A 26,706-nucleotide genomic window follows, 5' to 3' on the forward strand; every position below is an offset into this window, starting at 1 on the left:
GTATTGAGAAAGGTCCGAAAAATGCCGAAACTCTTCATGAAGGCCAAGGAGAGGTCTTGATTTCTCCTTTTCCCTTATGTTTTCAGTACCGTAGGTTAGGTTTACTTTTTTGGATTATGGATTTGTATTGGATTGTATCCCATTGGTTTTTCTATGAATCAATGAGGTAAGTTTTGATTAGTTCTTGGATTAAGTGTTCTTTGTAATTTAATGGGTTAAATAATGTTCGATTTTGTGCTTCAATTAAGAATTATGTTTTTCTTTTATCTCGCATGATTTAGATTTGCTTTTGCATGTTGGACTAACGACCCTATCACGATTGCATGTCTTTGCTAGTTAAATTCAGGCTCACACGTATCCTTGTAATCGTCCATGCTTTGAATTTATCCCTGTGGCACAGATTAGATGAGCATGCCTAAGTGTATAGGCTAACCTTGCATCGTACATTTAATCTAGATTTAAAGAATAATTGGATTATTTGAACATGGCTTTCCTGACACTTAGTCAACATAGTTAAATCCTTGATTTTCATGCATGTGTTTCTTGTTCTTTATGGCCGTTAAGGACCCAATTGCATCTAGAAGTATGTAGGCTAGTTAAGGCACAGTCTTTCGAGCCTTAACTACAGATTAGGACGCTCAATTTGGTTTGGATTAATTAATTCTTTGCTTTTGTAGAGATTGATTAGTTATTATCAAATTGAGTAGCCATGCATGCATAATTCGAATATTTGTTATTTGGCATAAAACAATGGTTTAATTCACATTGAATAGCCACTTGATCTGAGAACTAAACAAGTCCTTTACCATTCCATATATAACTTGCAATTTACTTTTCTTGCATCCTCCTAAATCGAAAACAAAACCCCATTTTTATTGTTTTTCCCGCAGTCAAATCTAACACAAAGAGAAATTAATTATTCGCTTCTCTGTGGTTCGACCCCACACTTACCACTGTTACTACGTCTTTATAGTAATAGGAGTAGTTCGGTATTATAAATTTTCTTTTAACCAGACTCAAAGCTTATTAATGACATAGGTTTTTGCTCTGATAAAAAATGGCGTTGTTGCCAAGGACGCAAGCCAATTAATATATTTTAGTTAGAGTTGACAGTTAACTTTACAAGCAACTATACTATTCCTACCTTATCACTAATCTATCATTATCCTTATATATTCCTTTTTGTGTGTCTATTTTTTCTTTTATGGCAAGAAATATCAACAAGTATGGTTTTCGATATGCGGAGCAAGGAGAATTACCTGAGGTAAGGGAGATTCGTGGCCTTAGAGATCAAATTTCTGAACTAACCTCTATTGTGCGAGCTTTGGCAAATATACAGGTTCAGAATTCGCACGACCCTAAGTGCAGATATTATTCTCCTTGGGAGTTGGCTGGCCAAACACTGTTGCCAAGGCTATATCAGTCTACCCATACAGGTATTTCTTTAGAGGGTATATTTAGGGAACTTTCTAATCGCTCTAGTGAGTTTGTGCAGGAACGCCCCTACTATTATCAAGAGCCCATCAATTTCCCGTAGGACGACCGTTATTTCGAATGTGAGGTCAAAGCTCAAATTAAAAATTCGAGTGACCAAATCACTCAAATTATTGAATCGGTTAGGAAACTGGAGGAGTCTTGTGAATCAACCTCTGAGGATGCCGAGGTGAGCAGTGGAGATATGAGCATCGAGGATCCCGCAGAACCAATGGTCCCTCAAATTTCTGAGCAAGGTAAGGCGTTGGATTATTTAAAGTGTGAACGTACTAATGACTTTTCTAAGCGTGCAGGAAATCAGTTAGAGCCATCCCGTGTCTGTGGCACTAAGCTCAACCTTGTGATGGAATATGCGTGGACCGATTCGAACGATGACGTTTATCTTCTGCCATGACAAGAACATGTCGGTGAGGTTAGGTATAAGTATGGGCTTAATTTGGAAGAATTTCAGGTAAAAGAGTTATAGGCTCCCAAGCCTTGCCCTATTCTTTGTACCAATATTCCTCTTATTTTTGAATTTTGCTTGCTTTCACCTCACGAGTCAGTTGAATCAGAGTCTTTCTTTGTAGTTGAGTCAGTTTTAAAGTCTTTTATTTTAATGTCGTTTTCAAAAATTAAAAATTAAAAATTTGACCTATCTGGTTCTTTTCAGAAGATGGGAATCCTTATGGCCCTACTAGGCCATATCAACTCATCCAAGAAAGGATCGGAGAAATACGAGAATTTCTTTGTACCTTGATAGGGGACGGGTCACGTCGAGCAACCGACATTAAAAATTTGCGCTTCCTGAAGGCAATCAGGTTTCAAAAATATTTTCCTTTTTATTTTATTTTTGTTTTTATTTTAGGTTAATTTTTGAAATATATATATTTTTCAGAATTAGGGCATAGCTTCGCAACGCTGTAATTGCAGCATTGCAACACTGCGAGACAGAACAACGTTAAAACGCTGCGTCCGTCCTGTTTTTCTTCACTTCCTCTTCAACTTTTCCCTCAAGCCCGAGCCTTCTCTCCCACTTTTTCCTTAAATCTCTTCACAATTTTTTATCCTTTGCATGTTTTTCACCCATCTCTGCACGTTTTTCCCTTGGATCTATTGAATATTTTGTGGTTTTTGTCCATTCAAGGTCTAGCAAAGTTCTTGAGCATTTTTTTTTTAGATTTCGTTGCTTCAAAGGTAAAAATCTTTAGTCATTCTTGTTTATTGTTGCATATTGATAGTGAATGGTTGTAAGAAATCTGTTTTTGCATAGTTTTGCTTGATTCTTGTATGGGTTTGAGATTTGAATGTTGATAATGTTGAATATCATATGAATATGTTGTGTTTTTCTGCGTGTAGGTTAAAATTTGGAGTAATTTTTGAAAGTTGGGGGTAGGTTTGGTGTGTTTGAATTAGAAGAAGAGTGAGGGAAATTATCTAGGATCCAAATTTTTGTGAGCCTTTTTTTCTTGAAAAATCTAGAACTGGTCTTAGAAGGGTAAGAAGAAATGAAGCTAACACTAGTGGGCAGAACCCCAAGCTAGAGTTTGACTATCCTAGGTTTAGTTCTAGGGAAGCCCTAGATAGATATAACTATGTTGTTTCTTCTAGGAGGTTAGTCCTCGAGAGAGCCCTGAGCTTAAAGGCTAACTACTACTCCCACGTTACCAAGCAGATCCATGAGCAAGGGTGGGAGTCTTTAGTTGGTCGTCCTGGCGTGGCGGTTATACTCATAGTTAGGGAGTTCTATGCTAACATGGACGAGAGTAGAGATATCTCATTGGTTAGAGGCGTTTGCAACAGAAGACTTCAGAATCAATAAGCACTTAAACTACATTTAATTTGAGTTTTAAGCATGTTGTTCATATGGCATTCATAAGAGAGTTTGAAACACATATTACCTTTGAATATCTCTTTCACGAATTCAGCAGAAATCCACCAAGAGAGAGCTTGAATCTTCAAGAAGACCACCATCAAGATTTTCTCCACTATGCTCAAGCAGGAACATGTGGTGGAAACACTTAAATTAAGTTGAATTGATGATGAACAAGTGAGGGATGTGTAGAGTTTTTAGGTTTTCACTTCAGCAAGTAAAACTCGGATTGCTTTTTGATCTTCATGCATGGAACTTCTATATATAGGTAGAGTTCATGCAAATATATAGGGTTGCATGGAGAGCAGCTCCTCCTTGTAGATCATTACAAGTTTGAATTGGAATTTGGTGATAATCCATCAAAGTGGTTAGTGGGTTTTTCCCAAAAAATAGAAAAATCCATTACCTTAAAATGATTTCAAATATCATTTTATTTTGTTATTTAAATTAGTTTTATAAATTTAATTAAAAATAGTTAATTTAAATAAAACTATTTTTAATTAATTTTTAATTAAAATAATATTAATTTAATATCTTAATATTAAATTAATAAAATATCAATTTCACCAATTAAATCAATTTCATATTTAAACAATAATTTAAAATATTAATTGATTTTCCAATTTCGTTTAATTTCAATTAAATTAAACGTTTTTTAATTGTATTCATATACAATCAATTGAAAACCCTAAAATTGAATTTGAACATTTCAAAATTCATAACCTAATTTCATACATCAATACTCAATTATTATTCCAAATTAAGAGCTAGTAGAGGGACCTAATGGACCTACAGATCATGTGCTCCAACAATCTGTAATTAATTCGTTAAACTCTTTAATCGAATTAATTACTATTCGTTAACTATCAAGACACACCACTATAGCTCGATAGTTGCCACTCTTCTTATGTAGATATATTTCTATCTATGTAAACCATAATCAGTAAGTCGATCCTTCACAGGTCGTTTGTAATTACAATTGGTCAAATTATTGTTTTACCCCTGTAAATACATCTTGCACCTTTAAGTTCCTACTGACCCTCTAATGAAACAATTTGATTCATAAATACTACTTATGAATCATCCCTCTCTATCATGAGAAGGCAGGGCCCCGGTTGTTCAGACCTGGAATCAACACTTAAAGGAACAACCTTCCTACTAACCAATGAAAATGGGTAGGAGTAATTCTATCTTGCAGGGCTATGTTCCTAGCTATCCATCCGGTCTTATCCCCAAAATGGAAGGCTTATTGAGTAGTGTTGTTAGACTACTCTCACCCAAGCAGATCAAAGGATAATATTGAATAAACAGGAACTCATAGCTAGCTCAGGATTAAGATCGAGTTATCCTAGGGTATGAAATAGTCAATTTTAACAGTAAACAGTCGTCATAAAGAAAGTGACTATTCCGTGGTCCAGTCTATATGCAAACTCATTGCATAGGATGCCCCCACACACATGTCTCTACATGAATGATCTGTGGATCACGTCATTTGTATTACCTATACAAAATGGGTTGAATCCAATAGTGTTACTAGGATGAGATACTCAATTTTATCCATATACTTATAGACCATTTAGGCTATATACTATTAACTTGATCATGTTTATGTCACAACATAAAGTTAAAGTATTCATACTATAGCCATAGATATGTTTATTAGATTTTCATAATAGAATGCAAAATCAACAACTTAATGAATAAGATACTCAATAATATTTTATTGACAAATAGAATGTTTAACACAAAATTTACGAACTGTGAGTTCTAGGACATTTCCAACACCATTTTCATCATCCCGCATCAACGAAGTCTACGGTTTACGTGACTTCAATGATGAGTATGGCAGGCTTTGCTTTGGGCAGTTCCCGGAAGAAGAGGTTATTCAAACCTTATGTGGGCTAGGAGTTCAGTGGACCAGGTCCAGAGGGGTCGCTGTGAGATTCAGGAGCACGAATATGTCCGACTCTGTCAGATCTAGCACGCATTTGTATGCTCTAGATTGATGTCAATGTTGCACCTAGATATCACAAAGGACCGAGCCAAATTGCTTTACTGCCTTGTCCAGGGGATGTTCATCAATGTTGGTCGAGTCATTAGGGCATCAATCCATCATTATGGGCGGTGTTCCACCGCTGGTAGTTTAGGCCACCCAAACCTGATTACCAAGTTGTGCCAGAGGTATGGGGTGGAGATCTCTTACGACAAGGAGAACATGGGGGGTCGTGCCCCCATCAGTAGGTCATCGGTCTCGGCCTTCCGAGGGAGAGGAGTGGACCAGCCTAATGATAATGATGACGAGAAAAACGGAGAGGATGAGCAGGCTCTAGCGATAGAGGCGGCCCCCTGTGCTGGTCCCTAGGATTAAACCGACATTCAAGTGGCATGGGAGTCCTATGCAGAGCAGGCATACAGGATGTCAACTGAGGCACTCCGGGTAGCGACCGAGTCACTACGAGTGAGTCAAAAAACTGCCTGTCAAGTGAGGCGTATGGAGAGAACGATGAACTTCATTGTTGAAGAGAACTGTCTCTACTATGCCAACATCGGTTTCCAGAGTGGCCTCCAGAGGGACTCAGACTCTCCCAATTCTAATTAAGGCCACTTTCTTCTTCCTTCCTACTCTACTTGATTTCTTTTTGTGTGCCCTCAGTCGTTTCTTTTCTTTTCTTTCCTTTTTCCTTTTATCATTTTACGTTTGTTAATTTCTTTGTTTCGTAGGTTTTCTTTTGTAGTTTTTCTTCTATCTTCTCTTTCTGTAGGCCTCTCCAGAGCCTTATCTATTTTTCAACAAAAAAGAGGCCCAATGCCACCGCCATCCCACATGCAATATTGTTATCAGGAAAGGTTTTTTGTTCCCTTGTTTTCATTCTTCTTGAGCTTTACTTAGAATACATTGGGGACAATGTATGTTTTTAAGTTGGGGTGAGGTACTCGTTGGGTAGTTTTTCTATATATTAGCTTGGGGTCCTTGAGCACTGTGCTCGAACTATGTTGTGTGCTTCTATTGCCTTGTTAGCCTATTTGCTCTATTGTTATCATGATAGTCTATGATGCACTCTTTCTATAATGAAATTTGCATGAAGGAACGTTAGGGTTGCATGATCATGGTTTTTAGCCCATTTTTAAAAATCTTCTTGTCACTTGCATCTTTAAGTCATTGTTTTGTGACATTAAAATCTTGCATGCTTAAATTGGGTTATCTGGTTTGTATTTTTGTTGTCACCCCGAAAGGTCCACCTTTGACTTAAGAGTAACTGTCCTTGTTTTAGAGCAAAAATAGACAAAGTGGATATACATATAAAAAGATAATAATAAAAAAAATAAAATAACAAAGAAAGGCGAATTAGTTGCAATTCTGAAAGAAAAATAGAAAAATAAAAAAAAATGAGGCATAAGCAGTTTGCCTGCAAAAAAAATAAATAAATAAAAAATAGTGTGTGTGTGTATGCATAGAAGATGTTGAAAGAGCTACCTCCGCTCTGTTCTGTTAGGGCCCACGAGAATAGAGTGATAGGTTCCCGGCGGTGGAGTGTGAAAGCTAGCCCTCTAGGTAAAAGAAATGCTCTTTATGTTCTATGTGTGTGAGTTTAAGCACCCTTGTCTTAGTGTTGCCCTCTTTTTTGCAAGTGTGGTATGTCTGAGGTTGATAACCGAACCAAATTAGGGGAAAAATGGGATGAGGACCTTTTAAAACTTTTCCAGACTATGCAAGCTTACTAGCAGAACTCTTGACTCACTTATGCATGTTTAGATAAAGAAAATTCTTAAACTTGTGCTTCATTAATTGATCATAATTGAATTTCTTTCTTGATTACAATTTTCATTTGATCTGACTGTGGAGACTGGAGTAACAACTTTGCGAAATAAGCTAGCATGTCTTTGAATGTTTTATATGATGTTTGATTGTTTGTCTCTACCTTGCTAAGGACAAGCAAGAATTAAGTTGGGGTGTTTGTTAGTTCTCAAAAAGAGCTATTATTCCTAGCTTAATTTGAACTCGTTAGTGGATTTTATGCATTTATTTCTCCGTTTTGTAGGTAACGAGCAACCAAGAGGTAGAATCAGGGATTTGAAGCTAATCGGGGCTAATCTGAAGCAAATTAGAGTGATTTGAGTATCCAGGCTTCAAGGGACATGAAATGACTAAAATACCCCCAGCATCAACATCACAATGTCGCGCAATGCTCAAGACCAATGCTGTAAGATGATAGCGTTGCGACACTACAAAATTTGACGGACAGAGGAGAAGTGCGTGCGAGTGAGCGTTGCAATGCTGCCCTGAGATTTTCTATAAATATCTCTTTTTGCTAGGTCAAAAATATGCTGAATTGTATTGAGAATGGCCCGAAAAACGCCAAAACTCTTCATGGAGACCGAGGAGAGGCCTTGATTTTTCCTTTTCTCCTATGTTTTCAGTACCATAGGTTAGATTTACTTTTCTGGATTATGGATTTGTATTAGATTGTATAGCATTGGTTTGTCTATGAATTCAATGAGGTAATTTTCGATTAGCTCTTGGACTAAGTGTTTTTTGTAATTTAATGAGTTATATGTTCAATTTTGTGCTTCAATTAAGAATTATGTTTTTCTTTTATCTCGCATGATTTAGATTTGCAAGTGTGTTGGACTGAAGACCCTATCATGATTGCATGTCTTTGCTAATTAAACTCAGGCTCGCACGTATTCTTGTAATTGTCCATGCTTTGAATTTACCCCTGTAGCACAGATTAGATGAGCATGCTTAGGTGTATAGGCTGACCTTGAATCTTTGCATCGTACATTTAATGTAGATTTAAAGAATACTTTGATTATTTGACATGGCTTTCCTGACATTTAACCAACATAGCTGAATCCTTGATTTTCATGCATGTGTTTCTAGTTTTTTATGGTCGCTAAGGACCCAATTGCATCTAGGAGCATGTAGGCTAGTTAAAGCATGGTTTTTCCAGCCTTAACTACAGATTAAGATGCTCGATTTGGTTTGGATTAATTGATGTTCAACCTTTGTAGAGATTGATTAGTTCTTATCAAATTAAGTAGCTATGCATGCATAATTTCAAATATTTGTTATTTGGCATAAAACAATGATTTAATTTACATCGAATGGCCACTTGATCTGAGAACTAAACGAGTCTTTTACCTTCCATATATCCCTTGAAATTTACTTTTCTTGCATCCTCCAAAATCGAAACCAAAATCCCATTTTTACTATTTTTCCCGCAGTCAAATCTAACACAAAAAGAAATTAATTGTTCGCTTCTTTGTAGTTTGACCCCGCACTTACCACTATCACTACGTCTTTGTAATAATAGGAGTAGTTCAGTATTATAAATTTTCTTTTGACTAGACTCGAAGCTTATTAACGATGTAGGTTTCGGCTCTGATCACTAGCGACCATTACTGTAGGCTACATAGTTACCCACATAGGGGTTGTGTCTAACAGGAGCCAGATCATTGTTGGTGGAGTTGGCGACCACTCCTATAGGCTACACAATCATCCACATAGGGACTGTATCTAGCAAGAATCAGATCGTTGTTGGTGAAGCTGACGCCACCCATGTAGGCTACATAGTCACCAACATAGAGTTTGTGTCTAACAGGAGCAATCATTGTTGGCGAAGTTGGCGACCACCCCTGTAGGCTACATAGTCACCCACATAGGAGTTGCGTCTAGCAAAAATCAAATCGTTATTAGCAAGTTGGTGACCACTCATGCAGGCTACACAATCACCCATATAAGTGTTGTGTCTAGCAGGAGTTAGATCGTTGATGGCGGAGCTGGCCACATAATCACCCACATAGAGGTTGTATCTAGAGTCTAATCAGTTGTGAGCAACTTTGGTGACAATTGCAAGGGGGAGCAAACATGTCAAACATTCAATGATATATCCATCAGAAATATACAAAAAGTATGATTCTTAAAAATAAAAAAATAAAAAAAAAAGTAAAAAAGTAAAACAATATATATGAGAAAAAAAGAAAGAAAAAAAGATTTTGATAGAGGTCAAGATGGCGACCAAATCAAATTGGATTTCCTACTATAGAGGTCAAGATGGATTCAAATTCCTAATTTAATTTGGATTTTCTACTAAAATCTTTTCTCTTTAAAAGATTTTGATAAGGTTTGAATCAAAATATCTTATCTCTTACATTTGAATTTAAGATTCTTGATGGGTTTGAATGGATTAGCCTTTAATCAAATGATATCAACATTTATTTACATCAACTTTAAATTTGAGCATATTCCAAATTTTATCTCAAATTCATCTCAAATTAAAATTTGATCATATTCCAAATTTTATCTCTTATTCAAATCAAATTGAGGGTAAAATCTCAAATTTATTCCAAATTAAAATTTGACCATATTCCAAATTTTATCCTAAATTCAAATTGTTCAACTTTGAGAATAAATTGTGAATAAATTCTCAAGTTAAAATTTAGTCATATTCCAAATTTTATCCCAAGTTCAAATTATCCAAATTTAGCCTTCTATCCTCGAAGAAAATTTAATTTAGGGATAAAGTCTCAAATTTATCTCAAATTCAGATCAAGTTTAGCTCTTATCCTCAATCTAAATCAAATTGGAAGGTAAAATCTCAAATTAAAGTTGGGTCATATTCCAATGTTTATCCCAAATTCTTGGTAAACTTATGTAATAAATTCATAGTTTGACTGACACATCAATTGGGTAAATTCAAGAATAAATATATTTGAATTTTGATTCCAACTTCATATTTTTCGAGATTCATCCATCCATATATGCATAAATCTCATAAAATGGGATGAGAAATTTTGGACCAATCGAAAATTGCCACGCCATTTACTAAATTAATGACAAAATTTCAAATAATTGAATTTAAGACTAATTAGATGATGACATGTGTCTCAAATTAAATTTCAAGATATAAATTGGCGAATTCCAATGATGTCACATGTTTCCTCCATGACTGTTGAATTGAATAAAATTAATTAGTCCAAATTGATATTATTATTTGGATTAAAAGTCAACTGAGCCCAAAAATGGGCTTAATTTGACCCAAATGTCAAATAAGGCCTAAATTCAATTAGTTGGGCCCAAGGGCCAGATCTATTGACCAACCAAGCCCAAACTCACGAAGCCCACCTAAGAATTCTATAAATAGAGAAGTTTTCTTTATTTGTGAGGGTCAACAATTCTAGAGAGCTTAGAGAGAATTCTCTATAATTAGAAGACTCTTTGATTCCTGAAGCAGACCACACTTAATTTAATTTTTCAAGAGCATTCAAACGCTTCGCTTCCATACATCAAGTGTACGCATACAAGCGAAAGAGAATAAGAGGATTAAGTACTAGCAATCAAACCACGACCGCATCAAATCTACATCAACACAAGTTCAACTCCACGAAATACATTACTCCAAAAGTCTCGTGCGAACACTGATCCTCCAAGAAGATCATGAAGTCCAAAGGTCAATAAGATCATCAATCCCAAAGGCCGATCATCCAAGAAGATCAACAAGCTCAAATGTCGATAAGATCATCAAGCCCAAAGGCCGATCATCCAAGAAGATCAACAAACCCAACGATATCCAAAAAGATCATCAAAGGACTACACGGTCGATCATCAAGAAAATCAACAAGTTCAAAAGGTCGATCATCCCAAAAGATCATCAAACCCAAAGACCTATCATCCAAGAAGATCAATAAGCCCAACGGTTCATCAAGCCTAATGGTCAATCATCCAAAAAAGTCATCAAAGACCTATCATCCAAAAAGATTAACAAACCTAAAGGCCGATCATCAAGACGCCTAAAGTCAATCATCCAAAAGAAGATGAACAAGCCCAAAGGTCGATATTCAAGAAGATCAACCAACTTAAAGGTTAAGATCAACAGGCCCAGCCGATCATCCAGAAGATCAACCAACTTAAAGGTTAAAGTTTATTTTGAAAGCATCAAAGGTTGTGTATTAGAGATTATGCTCGAATACTTAAATTAATACAAATACAAAAAGTTCAAATTCCACAAAACAAGTCTCTCTGAAAACCTCGTGCAAACAATAATATATATATACATTATATCCCATGAGTGTTGGTAAACAATTTTGTTATTTAAAATCATTTCATTAAGAGAAGAAAAGATTACACTTCTACTAATAATAAGATAGAGAAAAATATTTTTTGTCCCAAGCTTTGAAGTATATTTTCTATTGCGTTCTTAGGTTTCAAAATATGACACATTCTAGTTCTCTTAAGTTTTGAGTTTTGTTTCAATTGAATTACTACGATTACAAAATGTTACATATTTAGACTTGTAAATTTTGAGTTTGGTTCAATTTTAAGTCCCTAAATTTCAAAAGTCATAATGTCGATAAGATGCATAAGCCCAAAGGACCGATCATTCCAAAAGAAGAATCAACAAACCCAACGTATCAAAAAGTATCATCAGAACGCTCAGACGGTCGATCATTCCAAGAAAATCAACAATTCAAAGGTCGATCATCCCAAAAGATCATCAAACCCAAAGACCTATCATCCAAGAAGATCAATAAGCCCAACGGTTTCAAGGTCTAATGGGTCAATCATCCAAAGTAGTCACAAAATAAGACCTATCAAATTCCCAGAAAGAATTAACACGGTAACACTAAGGCCGATCATGCAAGAGGCGCCTAAAGTACAATCATCTCAAATAGAAGAATGAACAAGCCCCACAAGGTCGATCAGTCTAAGCCTTCAGATGGATAACCAACAAAGGTTAAAGATCAACAGGCCCAGCCGATCATCCAAGAAGATCAAACCAACTTAAAGGTTAAAGTTTATTTTAAAGCATCAAAGGTTGTGTATTAGAGATTGATGCTCGAGACTAATACTATAAAATTAGATTACAAATACAAAGTTCAAATTCCACAAAACAGAGGTTCTCTCTGAAAACTCGTAGCAACAAGCAAATATTATATACATATAGTATCCCACTGAAGTGTGCGTAAACAATGTTTGTTATTTAAAATCATTTCATAAGAGAAAGAAAACGATTACATCTTCTACTAATAATAGATTAGGTAGTAAAGAAATAATATTTTTGTCCCCAAGGTTTTGAGGTTGTATTTTCTATTTGGGTTCTTAGGTTTCAAAATATGACACATCTAGTTCTTATGTTGTTGAGTTTTGTTTCATTGAATTAACTTAGGATTACAAAAGTTACATGAATTTAGACTTTTAAATTTGAGTTTGGTTCAATTTAATCCCTAATATTCAACCAAAGTCAAATGTTCGGATAAGATCATTCAAAGCCCAGAAGCCGATCATCCAAGAAGACACAAAACCCAACGATATTCAAAAAAGATCATCAAGCCCAACGGTCGATCATCCAAGAAAAATCAACAAGTTCAAAGGTCAGATCATTTCCCAAGATGACTCAAAACCACAAAGACCTATCATCCAAGAAGATCCAATAAGCCCAAGCGGTTCATCAAGCTAATGGGTCAATCATCCAAAAAGATCATCAAAGACCTATCATCCAAAAAGAATTAACAAACCTAAAGGCCGATTCATCAAGACGGTCCCTAAAGGTCAAATTCATCCAAAGAAGTTATTTTCAGATGAACAAGCCCAAAGGTCGATATTCAAGAGAGTCAACCTCAACTTACAACGTTATAAAGATCACACGCAGCCGATCATCCGAAGCAATCAACCAACTTAAAGGTTAAAGTTTATTTTGAAAGCATCAAAAGGTTTTGACTGTATTAACAGTGTATGCTCGAATATACTTTCACTAATTAATACCAAATACACAAAGTTCAAATTCACAAAACAAGTCTCTTCTAAAACCTCGTGCAAACAATAATATTATACTTACTATATTATCCCATTGCAGTTGTTGGTAAACAATGTTTTGTATTTAAATCATTTCATTAAAGAGAAAAGAAAGATTACACTTCTTACTAAATAATAGATAGAGAAAATATATTTTTTGTCCCAAGTATTGAGTATATTTTCTATTTGGTTCTTGAGTGTTTCAAAATATGGACACATCTAGTCTAGTGGGTTTTGTTTCAATTGAATTACTAGATTACAAAATGTTACATATTTAGACTTTAAATTTTGAGTTTGGTTCAATTTAATCCCTAAATTTCAAAATGTTACCATTTTATCCTTGAGATTTGAGTATTTATCTAACCTTTTTAAGTTTTCGAATTTTGACTTAGTTTTTTAAATCGTTGGTAAAAAAAAGATGACAAAGAAATGAGTGTTTTCTTTTTTCTTTTTTTTTTGGGGGGGGGGCGGTGGTGGTGGTGGTGTTGTGGAGGGAAGCAATGCCTAAAAATTGGAAAAGATACCGAGAATGGCGAGAAGGGGGTCAGAAAACAAATTAGTTAAAATCTAATTTCCACATTGCTCATTTATAACAATGTTGTCAAGCAAATGCACATTGTATCTTTCTCAAAGAAAAGAACATAACAAACAAAATGACAGAAATTGAACCACTTCATTTGCCATTTCATTACAGAAGCTGTAGCATTTTCAAGTGCTGTTCATGTTCTGGTTCCAATTTTGGAGGTGTATAACATCCATGAAGATCCTCCACCACATATTCCTACAGTCCAGGAAGTGAAGTATTAAAATCACCAACAGATATTATTAACATCCACTAACAAAAAACACTAACAGGTTAAGAATCTTACTTTAGTCAGTTCCCTTTTTGTGAGAATGTGATAATGCCTTTGCCAAATCCTTTGAATAGCCATAGTAGCAGCAAGGAAACCGTAAGCTATGCCAAGGATTACAAAGATAACAACGAAAACAATAACGAGTGCAAAACAGGCCTCCATTGAAGCAGGGAAACAATCCAAGATTCCCCATCCATAGCAACAGTTGTGACACCCAGCAACTCTTGGATCATTGCTATTAAGGGAGGAACAATGTAGTATGAGCCCGAAGAATCCAAGCAGAACAAAGAAGGCTAGGACCCCTGGCATACGAAAAAAAATAAGCATAGAAAGACATGAGTAAATCAAAATCATGAAACAAGTCATTGGTTGTGCATAGTTGATACTATAGGCGATTACATATGGCAACAGAAAAATGTTCAAAAAGAAATGGCAACAATGACATTTATTTATTTATTTAATGAGAAACCTTTCATTGAGAAAAAAAAAAAAAAAAAAAAAAGGGGGAAAAACTAAAAGGAAAAGCCCACAATAGGGAGCCAACTATAGAAAGGGGCTCCAGTGAAGTAAAATAAAACCTAGCAAATAAATACAAAAAAGGTCCGATACAGGTGAAACAGAGAATCTAACCAGAGACCAAACATCATCAAAAGAACTCTCTCCCCTTGAAGATGGCTATTACTTTTCTCATCTCACAAACCCCACAAAATAGCACAAACCCCAGCTTGGCACAAACATAGGCCTTTTCCACATTGATATTTATTCATATAAAAGGAGGAAACAAACATATAACAAGACATCAGAATCAAATTTGAAATGGACGCTGAAACTACTTTGATAAGAACTCAATTTAAATGAGAGACTACAAATACATTATAGAGGAAATGGGAGTGTTTGACAACATCAATGATCCAAAGTAAAATGACTATTTTGATAGGAGGGATGGAAAAGAAGAATCCATTTTCTGTAAGTAACTAGTAACAAGTTTTCAACACTAATGAAATGAGAGATTTTGCATCCATGCTACTTTATCTTAAGCATGAACGAACGACAATGCACAGCAAGGTTTGAATAATCAATAAAACAATTGTACTTGTGATAATCTGACATATCTCAGATCCAGTTCTTAAAGAAACAGCTGACCAGTTTAATTCAAAAGTAGCTTACCGATACAATAATAAAATGGAATAGGATGTTTAGACAGAATACGATCCCATCCATCACTGAAAGAATTCCTAAACGCCCCATCTTTGTCCATAATATATGCATAACCACCCATTGCCGCTATTAACTACAAAAAGGATAAATCCTCCATAAGTTTATGTTCAAACATTTATTCTCTACTTTTATTTTGGATTGACTGGCATCTAAAGGACAAGACATGCTTAAATAAAATAAATGATCACAAATCCTTAAGGTGGGAGTAGCTGATGAAAAAAAAAATCTCCATCATCTTGAAAATACAAAAGTCGAGAAGTTCTTGTAAGCTTGAAAAACAAAAAGCTAAACAAGCAGCTTACTTGACAGGTTCTAATCTATAGGGTGTATAACCATGTCCTTAAGTTCTAAGGAAAACTAAAAGGTGAATAACCACATAGCATTTTGATACAAATTAAAAACGCATCCCTTGCAATTCAGAAAAACAGAACACTAATGAAATTTCTTGATAAAAAACTCAAGCTTCATGATATTTATGATGAAAGAAAAAGCCTAGATGGATTTCTTCGAGGCATATCCAATAATAATTCTATGACAGATAGGAAATTTAAGGCAACTCACAGTTTGTACAGCTATAAATACAAGGAGAACATCTCTTGCAACAAAAAGCCTGAATTTAACTTTACGCCAAGAGTTGTCCTCAAATAAGGAAACTTTCAGGTGAAATTGGGCTTTACATGTTGTGCAATGCGAGAAAGCAAACCCTTCCTGCAGACATATGGGAATTCTTTCAGATTGATTAAAATTATAAGAAAATAGAATAGGAAACAAGCAAATCTTTTATAATCGTAAGCAGGAACGGCATAGAAGAACTAAAATAAAGAAATTTGCCTTAACGGAGCGCCAATGATCAAGACAAGATCGATGGACAAACTGCTGTGTGCCTTTGCACATGCATGGAGAAATCAGTTCATCTTCTGTAAAATGGAAAATTGCATTTGAGCCAAGTGGAAGAATACCCGAGCAATGAAGACACAACTTATATCATTTTACAAGCATTAAAAACCAAACACAAAAATCACTTTGCATCAAAAACAAGGTTGAGGAAGAACAAAATTCAAATGGATTTTCAATTCTATTAAGAACAAGAATGGCAAGCTATAGTCCAGTAGAGACTAATAAACAAGGAATTACCCTCCAATATACAATGAAGCTAAAATTCAACAGAATTCAGCCAATATTTACATGGAAATTTAGCTGACCAAAAAGAACTTGCAAGAAAAAAAAAGAACCCAACAACGAAATTCACCTGGTTCGGCATCGCTCTCTAAGCAAATACGACAACAAGGAATTGAACCAGCTTCAGTATCCTCATCCTTAATCTCATCAGAGGCTCCGTGAGATGATGAATCGGTCTGATTCTCAAGCAGAGGATCAGAATCACTAGGGCTTTGGCCAATTGATGACTCCAATTGTACTTCCCCTTTCATTAGTTATCTTCTTGCCCACAAATCCGAAGCTTTCACAGCCCTAAAACAAACTCAATCACAAATTCAGAGATCGAAAACCAATACCCAGAACAGGAATTACATATTTCAAAGTCAATCATTAAAAAAAAACAATAACTTGGGGTTGAAGATGGGGTTTGAGAGCATCCAAATTAACATGGGAAAACGGGTCAAAGTAATTAGAATAGAAAGAAACAAAGACAATAGAGAGCTCCATATTGAGTAGTACCTGAAATCGAGGAAAGATTCGAAGTGGAGTTTCAGCAGATGCTGATGAATTCTAATGTAAAGTATAATAAAAATGTTGAAGAAGAAGGATCTCTACAAGTGCAAAACAGATGGGATGTTTCCTTTAACGATTCTCAGCGCCGATGATTGTGATTCATAATTACCCATAATATTGATCTTCATTGTTGCCCATTTTTCATCGTCTTCCTCTTTGGGGCCTCACCTCATCCGTAAATTCGTCATGGGAATGGGCTCATCTGTCTTGGGCCCAAGATTAGATTTTCAGATATATTCATATCAAATTTTCTCCTCGAAAAATTATTCGATGGGACCGTCACAATGTGGCTAAAAGATTTTTCATTAGTTGATATATGAGAAAGAAATACCTCAAAGTTATATTTGATAATTATTATGGAATATGTAGATTTCTGAATCTATATCTAACAATTATTAAGAGACAACCACATTGTGACAGCCTCATTCAATAATTGAAATCCGTGGCTCTTCCATTAAATGCAAATTCCAAATATTTTTGCAGTTTCTTCATCATACATTTAACCGTGTAAAATACTCAACCACAATGTAAATATCTTTTCGAATAATTTACCTTCATAACCTTGCACTTTTATTTTTTTTCTTACCTTTCTTAACCGTCTTTGGGTAAGTTAAGTATCAATTTAGTCATCGAAGCATGGTACAAGATACTTTATATTTAAGATTTATTGTTCATGTAATTTAAGAGAGCTCTCCTATAATTTCAATTTGGTTCTCATACTCTATTATTAATTTATATAATTATTAAAAAGATCAATTCTCTTATACATCATTTTCATATATAATGGAGACACATCCATGTTTTATATCCAATCTCATTCATTTTTCTTTATAGATATATAAATATATACGTCCTCATTCCCATTGGATTCCATGGTTGAAAGAAGAAGAAGAGTCGATCAATGCAGTTTCTTCTGGTTCTGGTTCTTCCATTGAATTTCTCTTCATTTATTTTGGCTTCATTGTTTGAGAGAAGGATTATAGAGAGATATAGGGAAGAGATCTTTTTTACCTGAGAAAGAGGGTTTTTTAAAAACATTAATATCATCTTTACTGATACATATACACGTCTATGAGTTTGGGGATATGTGAGGGAAGTTAGTAATTTTGAATTTGAAATTGTATTAGGTGGAGATTAGTGTATTTGAATTTATTTGACTCAATTAAGAATTTTGCTTTTAACATTTTCTAATGAATAAGAAGTTGTGAAAATTGTGGAGAAATTATTTTAAAGATTTTAAAAATAGTAAGAAATATTTTAGATAAATCCTTTAGAATATATTGCCACTTTAAACTATCAACTTAGATTTAAGTTAAAAGTTTGATCTCCTAACACACATATTGTCAAAAAAAAAAAAATAATCAGATTCCTCTGCCACTTGTCTTCATATATTAAGTAGATATTTGAATAATTTTATAGGAAGGAATGTTATGGTAGATTATATCTTGAAATGAAAAATTACCATATACCATTTGGTAAACATTTTGTTTTTTGTTTTTAAAATTAAGCTTATGATTGAACGCTCACCTCCAAATTTCTTCTTTTATTTACTTTTCACTAATGGTTTAAAAAACCAACCAAATTTTAAGATCTAAAAAAAATTACCTTAAAAAAAGTTGTTTTTATTTTTAAAATTTGACTATGAATTCAATCGTAGTACTTAAGAAAAATGTAAATTATTACAAGAAATAGGGATGAAATGCTTAATTTTAAAAAATATGAACAAAAAATCAAATGACTACCAAATGGACCAAAATGATTTTTAATTTTTTAGTAAAAATAAAAATAATCCTTTAACCCATCACATTCATAAAGATGGAAATCCTCCCCCTGCCTAGTTTTGTCTAAAGTTCACATTGACTATAGTCCCAACATAAGACATGTTTCAAAACATATGCTTCACTTAAAGAATGTCAAATTTCAATGGCCAGAATGGGAACAAGTAAATAATTTCCAATTGATGATTCCTTAATCCTTACCAGCTACCATCAACTTGTCAATACATCTGGAGAAGATGGCAAAAGAAATGCGGCATGAGAAGGCTTTAAGTTACAAGATCCATGTGAAGATAAACGAGTTGACTACTAGAAAACATCATTCAAGGTAGATAAACTGAGTTCAACAAATCTTTAAGCACAGCCCGGGTGAGGAGACAGATTCAAGAATAAAATAAGCAATATTCGGAATTTGCCATGCCTTGGCCGCTTCATATACATTCTACTTCCAAAGCTTTCGTAACGACATGTTCTTCTCTGATTCCTTCTTCATCACCTTGGCAACAGCCATCTCAAAGTCTTCCTGAGTCACGTGAACCCTTCTTTCCCTCAAAGCAAACATCCCTGCTTCTGTACACACGGCCTGCATTCAATCACAAATATGGCACCAAAAAGTAGTTAGTGTATATAAACACTCTACTGTTAACAGTGGTTACATTTTTTTTCATATCCCTGAGTGTTTGAGTGTCTGGACTGTCTAGTGCACATCCCAACTAATCTTACAAGACAAGTCTGCTTGTCCTATAAAATTTGCATGCCAAGAAACCTTGTAGGATATTAAATCTTAGATAGCCCACAATAGATTTGAACTGGTTTTCGTGACCCTTATGGATCCCTAAACCAGCCTAGACGGTTTCACCTAGATTGCATTTGTTTCAATGCTATCTTGTAATAAACCTAGCAATTTACAGAGAGAACAATTTAACATATCCAGAGAAGCATTAGATCCAAGAGCCTTTTCACTGTAGCGTAGAGGGCGTCTAGTCCTTTGGCCATCACAAGGTTGGCTAATCCTACTCAACAGACTAACTTATTTATACATTTTTCTCCGAGAGTTCATAGAGAAAATGTTTCACTTAAAAGCTAGAGCAAAAAGTCTTACAGTTAATAGTAGTTGATGAAGAACAATGATATGCACGAACGAACACACACAGATTATTTTCAAAACATCATGATCAAAAAATTAATATACCTTGAGCTCTGCACCAGATGCTCCATTCATCTTCTCAGCAATTTTCTTCAAATCAATCCCACGCATCAAATTCATTTTCCGTGAATGTATTTTCAAGATATCAAAGCGGGACTGCATTTCCATATGAACTGAATGTCAGTATATCAAATATAGTAAGAGCGACTGTGATTGATACCACTCCTGAGTCCAACCAGCTAATAAATTGCAAGCCTAATCAGGGGGTGAAGAAAGGCATGTAGATTAGAACAGAAAAATTGTGGCTTTTATCTTACTATTTCAAACAAATTTAGCTTCCTTTAAAGCCAAGAGTCACAAAGTTAGAACATGAAAATTCATTTTATTACTATCATATTCTTTAAATAACAGAAGTAGATACTGAAACAAGTAATGGTAATTACATCCTCGTTAGGATTTGGGAATTCAATCTTCCGGTCAATTCGTCCTGGCCTTAGGAGAGCTTGATCCAGAATATCAATCCTATTGGTGGCCATCAAGACCTGTAATAAGTCCAAGCAGTTAGAACTTAGAACCAAATTTTATATGAAAAATCCTACTACCAGATACCTATAATCAACAAATTACTAGAAGTCATGAGACATTTAGGACCATTTGATAACGTTCTCATTTCTTGTAATTTTTTTTCCATATTTTATAGTTAAATTATAATCTAACTATATAAAATAAAAAAAATATATAGCATGCATTAAAATATAAAATATAATTATCAAATATTTAAACTATCGAATACACATAAGTCCAGATGGAAAATTAATATCAATAGCATAATTGTTTCTATCATTCATATGTGCTAAAATTTGATTTACAATATTATTTATCACTCAAGTTATTTGTTTTAAATTTTAAATGATATAGACTCAAATCTAACTTAATTATATTATTTTGTAAATGTCGTGATTGTAAAAATATTAAAATGAACCTAAATGAATATCTTAGTAAACAAAATTTATATGATTGTAAAATTATAATTGGTTTCGTATATAAATAAAATATATATATATATAAATGCATATTGCAAAATTTAAAATTCAAAATTCAAAAAATATTTATACACATATTGAAAAGGGAAATTATTTTAAATAACAAAACTACTGAAAATATTGACAAAAAATAACAAAATATCACAACCTATCTGCGATAGACCTTGATAAACAGTGAAATTTTGCTATATTTGTAAATATTTTTGTTCATTTTCCTATGTTTGAAAACAATCTCATTAAAAATTTGAAATTTGAAAATCAAAATAATATATAAATTCAAATATTTGAAAATTCAAAATTCAAAATTAAATACACATATAGATATAGAAAAATAATAAATAAAAGAAAGATAATAACAAAAGAAATATAAAAAAAATATAGAGAAAAAAGAAATATAAAAGAAAGAAAGAAAAATAAAATAAAAAAGTTTCGAGTGAGATTTGATCTCAAGACCATGAAGCTGAGTAGTGATTTAAACATGCTTCCTCACCAATTAAACGTTTCTCAAATTTTAAGAACAAGAAACAGAAATGGTTATCAAACAGGTTAGTTTCTTACAAAATGAGAAACAAGAAATAATGAATGGAATGAGTACAATTTTCAGACATATCAAACAAGAACGTTATCAAACGAGTCCTTAAGTGCCTCATTAACTTTCCATGAATTGCATGGCTTTAGTACAAACAAGAAAAGATATTTCAATATTTTAAAGGGCCTTCGAGTCAATGAGTACAATTTTCAGCCCCAAGGCTTTAAGCATAAGCACTGGGAAAATAATGAATGGAATCTTTATAGCTTGTGTATAAGAGTGGAGGAATGAATTAATATGTAGTCAATTCTTCAAAGCGAATATCTACTTATGTTCGTAATACAATTACAACATGAGTTGCAGTAATTTAACTCTTCACAACTCTTATCACTACAATTCAAGAAAAGCACAAACAAAAATTATTAGAGTAAGTAGATCCTAAGGGATGATACGATCATGTTAAGAATAATCTATAAAATCTTAGAAAAGACATACTTTCTCCCTTTCGTATGCGATGGCTATACACTTCAATTACTGGATTTTTTTGGATTAAATAGACCTTTACAAGTTATACCCCATGTCACTAAAAGACATAAACTTCACCCATCAAGATAATAAGTCTCAAGGCTGCAACTAACCCAACCTTTCAAAACATTGGTTGATTAACAAAATCTAAAGTATATCATTTCTATTCAATGTTAAGCCTTTTTTCTTCTTCCTCTTCTTCTTCTTCTTTTTTTCTTCTTTTTTTTTTTTTTTTTTTTAATTGAGAAAGATCTAATCCATGTTAATCATAAGATATGCTAGTGTCATATTTTCCATCATTCACATATGGAGTTTAGTTATTGTACCTTGATCTTATTTGATGCTTCAAATCCATCAAGCTGGTTAAGAAGTTCCAACATAGTACGCTGCACCTCACTATCACCATTACCACTCCCAGATTCCATTCTAGCAGACCCAATACTATCGATTTCATCCATGAAAATGATAGAAGGTGCATGCTCCCTGAAGAGGAAAATTAATAAACAGTTGCACTAGGATCAATAAAAACTAATAAACGATTAGATCACCGACACTGACACATCTAAAGATATAATCTCTTCCAGGTTTGGTTTCTGACATGATTTCCCTGTTTGGTTAAATGTTTTCATGGGTGGAAAATGAAATCCTAGACCACCCATTTCCACTAAATAAAAATATGGCACCAAAAGACCCGTTCCTGATTTTGATTCAAGTCATTAATGGCAGCAAGAAAAAGAATCCGCATACATACATAAAAGCAGGGAGGTTACGGGTCGACAACACCTAGTGGAAGACTTAATAATGAAACACACGGTAGAGAACATCAGAACAAACCTGGCCATGACGAAAAGCTCTCTGACCATTCTAGAACCTTCTCCAATATATTTCTGGACCAACTCAGACCCAGAAACCCTGATGAAAGTACAATCTGTATGGTGAGCTACTGCTCTAGCCAGCAGTGTCTTCCCCGTACCAGGTGGTCCATATAGCAAGACACCCTATTTGAAGGGTATGGTGAGAGATATATATTTAATATGACCAACGTGTGTATCAAGAAACTAGTAAAGAAAGTAGCATCGTTGCATCCCATGTAGTGTTACCTTTGGTTGAGCTATTCCAAGACTCTCAAAAAGTTCAGGATGCTTAATGGGGAGTTCAATAACCTACAGATTGGAACTAACATTTCAGAACTTAGAGATTAGTAATTGACAAAAATAAGAAAACGATTTGCAACATACAAACCTCTTTTATTTCTTTTATTTGCTGGTCGAGACCACCAATCATATCATAAGTTGAATCAGGAACCTTTTCAACTTTCATGAGATTAACAAGTGGATCTACTTTGCTGGGCAAGACTAAATGAAGAACATAGCTGTCATTACGGAGAGCAACTCGAGTTGAAGGTGTGATTTTAGTGATATCGATACTTTTGTCGATATCAACAACATATTTCCCTTCTGGGTGAACCTGAGCAGGTGAACAAAGAGAAGTTGGAAAAAAAGAAAAGAAAAAAAAAGTCCAATATGCAAGTTAAGATAGAGCGTTTTAAAATTAAACTTCTAAGATTGTATTGCAATGGACATAGAAATTTGAATTGCTAAATAATAGTAGGATGCCAACACATTATTTGAAGCACGACATGGTCAGGTTCTATTTCCCAGCAAGTATCAGAATCAATTCTCAGTATTATTTAACATGGACTTAATGATATGCATCTTAAGCACATTTTTACCTTTTAACTCCAGAATATTGAACTTTACAGAACAAAAGTTTCCATAGAAGTTCTTATAAAATATCAACATGTATCCCAAGGTGTTGAGGGAGTGAGGGAGAGAAAGGGAGTGGTAAATCGGTAATGCATTAATACTTTATTTATTATTATTACTATTTTTTCTGTACTAAAAAAAAGAATAAAAAGGCCACTCACCTTAACTAAAACTTTGTTCTTTCCCATGACTTTAACAACTTCACCAACATAAGATCCTGGCTCTTGAAGCAGCTGCAGCTCTTCCCGGAGCATGCGTACTGTAAATATTAATATGAGTTATAATGCAATAACCTCAAAGAGATCATAAGTCAAACGGACTAATGTTGGGATTCCAATTCCTAGGAAATAAAAGTATAGTTTAGACTAAGCAGATTAAAAATTGAAGTGAGGAAAACACTTCTATTAATACATAATACCTTTTGAAGCATTATATGAGTAAAAAACCATTGTTTCTATGTTATCATAATTTATTTTTTTTTTAAAAAAAAAAAATCCACTATTTCTGGTTCATCTTATTTTTAAGTAACGAAGTATATTCCATGATGAAACCATAAGCAAACATCTTAAAAACAATAGAGCCCAGTATCAGAAATTTTTTCCAAGATTCTATCGTAAAGTAATAGAACTGCAAGATCTAAAAAGCTTAAGATACGCAGAGATTACTTGCACAGTTATTCAAAGAGGACAATAACATAAGAGTTCAAGAATAAAATAGTTAATAGAGTATAAGTTGGATATGAAAAAGCGAGAATAATTTTAACCACTCGTAATTATCAGACTTAATTGCTGTATTTTTTTAATTTTTTTATTATTATTTTTCTTTTTATGAACAACCGCTTTCATTGAGAAAAATTTGAAGAATACACGGGCATATAAAAAACCAAGCCCTAAAAAAGGAAATCCCTCCAAAGGAAGAGACTCCAACTATACAAAATAATACCCCTATAGAATAGTTCCAAAAGATCTTCGAGATCGAATTCCACAAAGAAACATGAAAGTGAACAAGGAGCAAATCTCACTAGGGTCCCTCTCCCTCCCTCTAAAAATCATACTATTTCACTCGTCCCACAAAGACCGTAACATCGTAAACAACCCAGCAAGATATAAAAAACGACCATTCTTCCCAAAAAGGCAGATTAAGGAAGAACTCCTCGATCATATTGCTAGGATCCTTCCGTCGAGCATGTGAAATGTCAAAAGTTTGAAAAATAGCTCCCAAATAGAACTTGCAAACTCACACGGCCATAAGATGTGATCCAGATCTTTCTCTGCCTTCTGTTAAAGAATACAACAAAATGACCCAACGAGCAAAGGAAAGTTCCTCACAACCCGAACCATCATATTAGCACGGCCATGTAAAACTTGCCATGTAAGGAACCTCACTTTCCTAGGAATCTCAATCCTCCAAAGAATCGTAAATACCGAATCTCCTAAGGGAGAATGATTAACCATACTAGGAAGAAAAGACTTACACAATAACCCCTCCAAAGGACTGGGTCTCCAAATTGTCACATCTCTACTCCCACGCCTAAAAGAGTGATCCTCGAGTAAAGAAATGAGAGGCCACATCCGACACTTCCCTATTGGAAAGAGAGGAGTGGAACTCCTAGATAATGAACACAAGCTCCCAAACCAAACAAGGAAATCAGCAATTTTTGAGAAAAGACAAATGAAAAAGTCTAGAAAATAAGACACAAAGAGGTATCTCCCCTAATGATCTTCTCAGAAGTACGTATACCTCCCCTCCCTCACCACACAATGGACTAAGTGACCAAAAGAAGGGAGCTCTTTCGAAATATCCTTCCACAAGTTCCGTAAAGTATCTTTAATCCCCTTAGACAACCACTCAAAATGATGGGGTCATATTTACTGACAATGATCTTACGCCAAGGAAAATTGGGTTCAGAGGAGAAACGCCACATCTATTTGGCTAAAATAAGATTCCCAACCTCAAGACACCTTTAGGTTACAGCCCTATGGGATTTTAATTCCAAGAGTCCAAGATCGAAATATATAACTCTTCTCCCAACAAATTTCAGATTCTAAGGCACCGCTAAGCGGCTTTCAATCATTTATAATTAGAACAAAATGACATGAAGAGATAGAATTTCAAATCCAAGAACACTTCGTTCGTTGAAGAAAGGAAATAATGGGAAGGAAAGCCACAAAAATTTATAAGAATGAAAGAGAACTGATTAATTGTTCTTGTATCTTCCTTTGAAGTATTCAAGTTTTTACCTTCCTTCCCTAATTCACTCTTCTCATTAAAATTGCCTCGGGGTTCAACTCTTATAGCTTCTTAATTATGTAACCATTCTTCAGAGGAGCAAACAAAAAGTATGAAACTTGAAGGTACCCAAGAAAACCTACAAACCCTGGAGGTAAACTAAAAAATTCAGAATTCAGAATTGATTGGTACCTTTCGAATTCAGCTCGTTCCGCTGAGCTTCAAGACGATTCAGATTATGGGTCTTTTGACGGACCTGTAGCTGGAGCTCGTGAATATGTTGTAGATAGTACTGCCTCAGACCCTCACCTTGTTTCGTTGCCTGTTTCGCCGAACAAGTATCTAACGACGCCGACGTCGCTTGTTGGGTGTCGACCTCCATTGTCGCCATTGGAAGAGACCTAGGAAATCGAACTTGTTTTACTAGATGATCTAGATTTCAAGCAATATCACCAAACTGGAATACGAGATTTCGTTGTATCAATACAGAAAATGTTCTGAAATGGAGGTGGGTGTTCCTGGTTTCTTGCGCTTTCGGCAAAGAAAAGAGCGATGACACGGGCTTTAAGCATCTTAATGGGCCGACCTCAAGCTAAAGCCATCACGGTCCAAAGCCCACTAAATCCGTCCAGGCCCAAAATGGAAAAAAGATAAATTTTAGAAAATGTCTAAAATTGAAGCGTAGTTTTGAAAAATGTCTATTTTAACATATTTTTTTTTAAATATCTAAACTTTTGAATGAGTGTTCAG

The 26,706-nt window shown here is 34.5% G+C and overlaps 2 protein-coding genes across 2 annotated transcripts; both read right to left on the reverse strand.

Moving 5' to 3' along the window:
* Positions 1-13,683: 13,683 nt before the first annotated feature.
* Positions 13,684-17,085, reverse strand: LOC120070750. Its single transcript, XM_039022625.1, has 7 exons — positions 16,889-17,085; positions 16,461-16,681; positions 16,043-16,128; positions 15,773-15,919; positions 15,161-15,284; positions 14,009-14,295; positions 13,684-13,920 (listed from the first exon to the last, which is right to left on the reverse strand). The coding sequence occupies exons 2-7, from the start codon at positions 16,639-16,641 to the stop codon at positions 13,828-13,830; spliced, it is 918 nt and encodes a 305-aa protein (XP_038878553.1). The 5' UTR covers positions 16,642-16,681; positions 16,889-17,085; the 3' UTR covers positions 13,684-13,827.
* Positions 17,086-18,837: 1,752 nt separating this feature from the next.
* Positions 18,838-26,494, reverse strand: LOC120071837 (26S proteasome regulatory subunit 8 homolog A). The gene is made up of 9 exons (XM_039024230.1): positions 26,149-26,494; positions 23,889-23,986; positions 23,204-23,428; positions 23,062-23,124; positions 22,796-22,959; positions 22,288-22,444; positions 20,308-20,406; positions 19,910-20,020; positions 18,838-19,300 (listed from the first exon to the last, which is right to left on the reverse strand). The coding sequence occupies exons 1-9, from the start codon at positions 26,345-26,347 to the stop codon at positions 19,160-19,162; spliced, it is 1,257 nt and encodes a 418-aa protein (XP_038880158.1). The 5' UTR covers positions 26,348-26,494; the 3' UTR covers positions 18,838-19,159.
* Between the last annotated feature and the right edge of the window lie 212 nt (positions 26,495-26,706).

This window comes from Benincasa hispida, chromosome 2, assembly GCF_009727055.1.
Source record: "Benincasa hispida cultivar B227 chromosome 2, ASM972705v1, whole genome shotgun sequence".
Classification (NCBI taxonomy): Eukaryota; Viridiplantae; Streptophyta; class Magnoliopsida; order Cucurbitales; family Cucurbitaceae; genus Benincasa; species Benincasa hispida.